The 5421-nt window shown below is 19.8% G+C and overlaps 2 protein-coding genes across 2 annotated transcripts in view; one reads left to right on the forward strand and one right to left on the reverse strand.

Annotated features, from left to right (window-relative positions):
* Nucleotides 1-207: 207 nt before the first annotated feature.
* PRSY57_0204900 (hypothetical protein) lies at nucleotides 208-655 on the reverse strand (the record flags this gene model as incomplete). The annotated part of the gene is made up of 2 exons (XM_020114395.1): nucleotides 208-379; nucleotides 518-655. Coding segments are annotated over 2 exons (310 nt in total), but the record flags the coding sequence as incomplete, so codon positions are not given.
* A 1703-nt stretch (nucleotides 656-2358) lies between these two features.
* The window catches only part of PRSY57_0205000 (26S proteasome regulatory subunit RPN1, putative), a gene marked incomplete at both ends in the record, with an annotated part of 3989 nt that continues 926 nt past the window's right edge, over nucleotides 2359-5421 (forward strand). The window contains 2 exons of the mRNA XM_012905486.2: nucleotides 2359-2379; nucleotides 2564-5251. Of these exons, the coding sequence (XP_012760940.2) occupies nucleotides 2359-2379; nucleotides 2564-5251 (2709 nt within the window). The remainder of the gene's footprint in view (nucleotides 2380-2563; nucleotides 5252-5421) is intronic.

Here is a 5421-nt window from a genome sequence, read left to right on the forward strand (position 1 = left end):
TAATTAAAAATAAAAAAAAAAAAAAAATGTTTTTTTTTTTTTTTTTTTTTTTTTTTTTTTTTTTTTTTTTTTTGTGTGTATGATAATTATTTGATGCTGACATATAACCCTTATGGATATATTTTATTTATAAATTATGAATATATTATTTATTATATATTTTATTTTTATGTGATTTTAAATAATATGCATCATATATAATATTACTTATCCATTTGTTTTTTTCATTTTCATCTACAGTAACAAATAGAATATTTCTGTTTTTGTAACTTATGTTAAATAAATGAATATTCGAAAGACCCAACTCGTTTTCAGCATGTTTAATTTTTCGTATATCTTCCAATGAAGTTAGTTCAGTGAACTTGTTAAGGTATAATATCTACATATTTTTAAAACAGCAACAAAAAAAAAAAAGACAATAAAAGGACTAAAATATGTAGCATATGGATATAAATATATAAATATATATATATATATTATATATATTATATGAATTATATTATCTTAATTTGTTTACTTCCGTCGGTTTTTCTGCCTGATAATATTCAGACTTAAATGAGCAAATAAAATTTTTTGTCAATATCATATATCTTTTTCTTAGCTTCTTCAAATACTTAGACTGTTTAAAAACCCATCCTTCATTTACTATTTCCATTATAACAAAAAATTAAAGAAAGAGAATAAGTGAAACGAAATCAATTATTAGATAGATAGATAAATAAATAAAAAAATTAAAAAAATAACAAAATAAATAACAAAAAAAAAAAATTCTTAAAGATGGTACAAAATAAAATACATACATATATATATATATATATAATAACAATAAAACTATGTGTCGGATTATTTAAAAGAATTAATTTTATATTAAAAAGAAGAAAAATACATTTTAAAGTGTTTTATTCTACTTTATGGATATAACCAAAAGAAGATACACGAAAAAAGAGACAATAAAAATAACTAGAAGGAAAATTTTTTTTTTTCTTATTTATTAGAATAAGAAAAGCAGCGCTTTAATTAAAAAAAAAAAAGAAAAATAGATAATATATATAATATTATTATTACATATATGTAATATATAATATAATTTAAATAACTTCAAAAAATTATATTTTTATTTTTTATTTTTTTTTTTATTATCCACTTATTAAATGAATTTTAAAATTATTTAAAAAAAAAAAAAAAAAAAAAGAATATATATACAAAATGTTCTTTAACATGTGTATGTATATATATTATTATATATATATATATATATATATATATATATAATAATAATAATATTTACATATATTCAAAAATTACAAAGAAAAAATAAAAATACAATTCATATCTCAAAATGGATATGAACTAAAAATTTCCCTTTTATTTTTTCTTTATTTTTTTATTATGACTAAATTATTTTTGAAAGAAAATATCAAAATAATATATATTTTGTTTTATAGTGCACATGGGCATAAATTAAATATATCATCATAATATAATAATATTATATATATAATATATATATATATTATATATATATAATATATATATAATATATATTAAATATATATAACATAAATATTCATATATTTGTTCTTACATTTTATTTATTTATTTATTTATTATTTTTTTTTTTTTTTTTCACCTTCTTTGCCCAAATATATATATATATATATATATATTCCTAATTTATTTTACATATATATATTATTATCATATTTTGTATTTATTGAAAACTACCCCACAGATAAGATGAAAAAATAAAATATTACACAGATTTAAATATAAATTTTAAAAACAATGTATGAAGTAAATAAAAATAAAGAATGTTAAATCATAAATACGAAAAATATAAATAATTTATTTTATAATTATAATAATTATTATTACAAAGAAAGAATTTTTATAATATTTTACATATATATTATGATATATTTACTATTATTTGTATAACCTTTCATTTTTTGTAATTATAATTTTTTTTTCTTTTTTTATATATATTTTAACTCCCAAAAAAAAAAAAAAATTAAAAAGAAAATATATGTATATATTTATAATATATTTTTGTTTTATTTGTAAGAAAATATATAAATATATATATTATTAAGATATATAGCCTTATATATATATATATATATATATATATATTTAAACATTTGAACAAGTTAAACAAGAAAATTGTATAGATTGATATTCAAATTTTATATATGTTTAAAGTGTTATCAAGATAAAGATATATTTAGTGATGATTTTTTAATAACATATATACTTTTGAAATATATAAATATATATATATATATTTTTCTTTTTTTGTTTTGTTTTTATTTTATTCTTTTTTTTTTTGAGAAATAAATAAAAACTCAAAATTATAAAATGACAGCAGAGGATAAAAAGGTAAACCGCAAAGTGTACAAAAGTTTAAGTCAAAATAAATAAATATATAAATATATATATATATATATATATATTCTTTTATGTAACAACTTACTACCTAAATGTTTTATTTATTTATTTATTTATTTATTTATTTATTTTTATTTTTTTTTTTTGTCATTTATTTTTCTTACCGTTTTAATAGGCCGTATCTATACAAGTTCCAGTGAAAGATGTGGACGATAAGAGAAGAAAATTGAATAATTCTAAAATAAAAAAGGAAGAATTAAATGAAGAAGAAAAGAAGAAGAAAGAAGAATTAGAATTATTAATTACAAGATTAAGAGATCAAGATGTAAATGTTGTAAATTTGTCGATTAGTTTATTAAATAAAGAAATTATAGATACAAGTGGTATATTAACATCATCCTTATTAGCATTAAAGGTATTAAAAACACATTATAATACGTTAATAGAAATATTTAATGAAATGATATTTGAAGAATGTAAAAAAAAGTTAAGTAATATGATCAGTGCATTATCTACAACCATAGGAGATGAAAATAATATTGTAAAATTTGTTATCACAGGAAATAAACATGATTTAATTAATTATGGACATGAATATATAAAAAATTTAATAACGAAATTGTTAGTTGAATATAAAATATTAAAAGAAGAAGAAAATAATCAAAATGGCCTAACAACAGCAAGTACAACAAGTAACAAACTTGTTACAATAAATCATATATACGATATAGTAAATATTGTTGTACCCTATTGTTTTGCACATAATACAGAATATGAAGCTATTGATTTATTAATAGAAGTTGATAAAATTAATGATATTTATTTATATGTAGATGAAAAATCTTGTGACAGATCAATATTGTATCTACTAAATTTAACACATTATAGTTCATCCACAGATGAATATTATAAACTAATGGATGTTATTTTAAATATTTTAAAAAAACATAATAAACATGTAGAATGTTTAAAAATATTATTGAGATTAAATAAAATTGATAAAATTAAAGATCTTATTTTTGAATGTAATGATATATTAATATGTAAACAAATAGCACTTATATGCTCAAGACATTGTGTACATATACAATTCACAGAAGAAGAAATTAAAAAATATACACATCTTAATTTAAATGAAATTTCCACCCTAACATCAGGAGAACATTTATCTCCCATATTTTTAAAATTAGCAAAAGATCTTGATGTCGAAGAACCCAAATTACCGGAGGATGTATATAAATCACATCTTGAAGAAAAAAGAAATACAACTGTATGGGATTCAGCTAAACAAAATCTATCTTCGACATTTGTTAATGCATTTGTAAATGCTGCATTTTGTAAAGATAAATTAATGACGGTTAATTCTTCTTTATGGATTTTTAAAAATAAAGATTATGGTTTAATGAGTGCAACTGCATCTATGGGATTATTATTAATGTGGAACCTAGATGAAGGATTATCACAAATAGATAAATTTCAATATAGTAGTGATCAATATGTGAAAGCAGGTGCTCTAATGGCCTTTGGATTAGCATGTACGAATATAAAAAACGAATGTGATCCAGCTTATGCCTTGTTATCTGAACATATAGATGCTGAAAATGCATTAGAAAAAATGGGAGCTATATTAGGATTTGGTTATGCTTATGCAGGTACTAATAGAGAGAACTTATTAGATATTCTAATACCACCATTAGTTGATAATGGTTGTATTATTGAATGTAGTGTATATGCAGCTTTATCTTTAGGATTAGTTTTTGTTGGATCACAGAATAGAGAAATTGCTGAATATATAATAGATACCGTCTTAGAAAAAGAAAAAATTAACAATTCTTTAGATACTCCTATAGCTAAATTATATGCGGTTGCATTAGGACTTTTATTTTTATGTTCAAGAGAAAAATGTGAAGCTACCTTATCCGCTTTAGAAATTATTAAGCATCCTATATCAAAATATATGATAGCAACAGTAGAAGGTATGGCTTTTGCTGGATCTAATGATGTTTTAAAAGTTCAAAAAATGTTACAAGTATTAGTTGAAAAAAGAGGTGATAAAAAAAATAATTCCGATAGTAAAACAACAACAGCAAATAATACAGATAATAATAAAAGTTCTAATGTTGATATAAATAAAACTACTACTACAGATACTTCAAAAAAACCTGATAATAATAATAATAATAATAATAATAGTAACAATAAGAATACGAAAGGTAATGAAGATAAAAGTTCATCTAGTAAAAATTATGTGGAAGATAATTTAGATCAATGTGTAGCTATTTTAAATATTGCACTTATTGCTTTAACTGATGATATTAGTTCAGATATGACTACCAGAATTATTGATCACTTTTTACAATATTCAAATGTAAACCAAAAAAAAGCAGTACCATTAGCACTAGCCTTACTATTTACATCCTTTCCAAAACCAAATATTGTAGATATTTTATCAAAATTAACACATGATCAAGATCCTGATGTTGCATTGCATGCAATCATTTCTCTAGGATTTGTTGGAGCTGGAACAAATAATTCAAGAATAGCTATCTTATTAAGACAATTATCTGCATTTTATTGTAAAGATACCAATGCTATTTTTGTTGTAAGATTAGCTCAAGGATTGTTATATATGGGTAAAGGTTTACTAACTATTAATCCACTACATTCAAATCGTTCCATTATTAATTATGTCTCCTTAGGATCTCTTTTAATAACAATTCATGCCTGTTTACAATTGAAATCTACTATCCTAGGAAAATATCATTACTTATTGTATCATTTGGTTCCTTGCATTTACCCAAGAATGCTTGTAACGGTTAATGAAAAATTGGAGTCTCTTCCTGTGTCTGTTCGTGTTGGACAGGTAAAAAAAAAAAAAAAAAAAAAAAAAAAAAAAAAAAAAAAAAAAAAAAAAAAAAAAAAATAAAAAAAAAAAAAAAAAAAACAAAAATATAAAAAATTTATTAAAAAAAAATTTTTTTTATTTTTTTTTTTTTAAATTTTTTATATTTTTTTTTTTATTTTTTTTTTTTT

Source organism: Plasmodium reichenowi, chromosome 2 (genome assembly GCF_001601855.1).
Source record: "Plasmodium reichenowi strain SY57 chromosome 2, whole genome shotgun sequence".
NCBI lineage: Eukaryota > Apicomplexa > Aconoidasida > Haemosporida > Plasmodiidae > Plasmodium > Plasmodium reichenowi.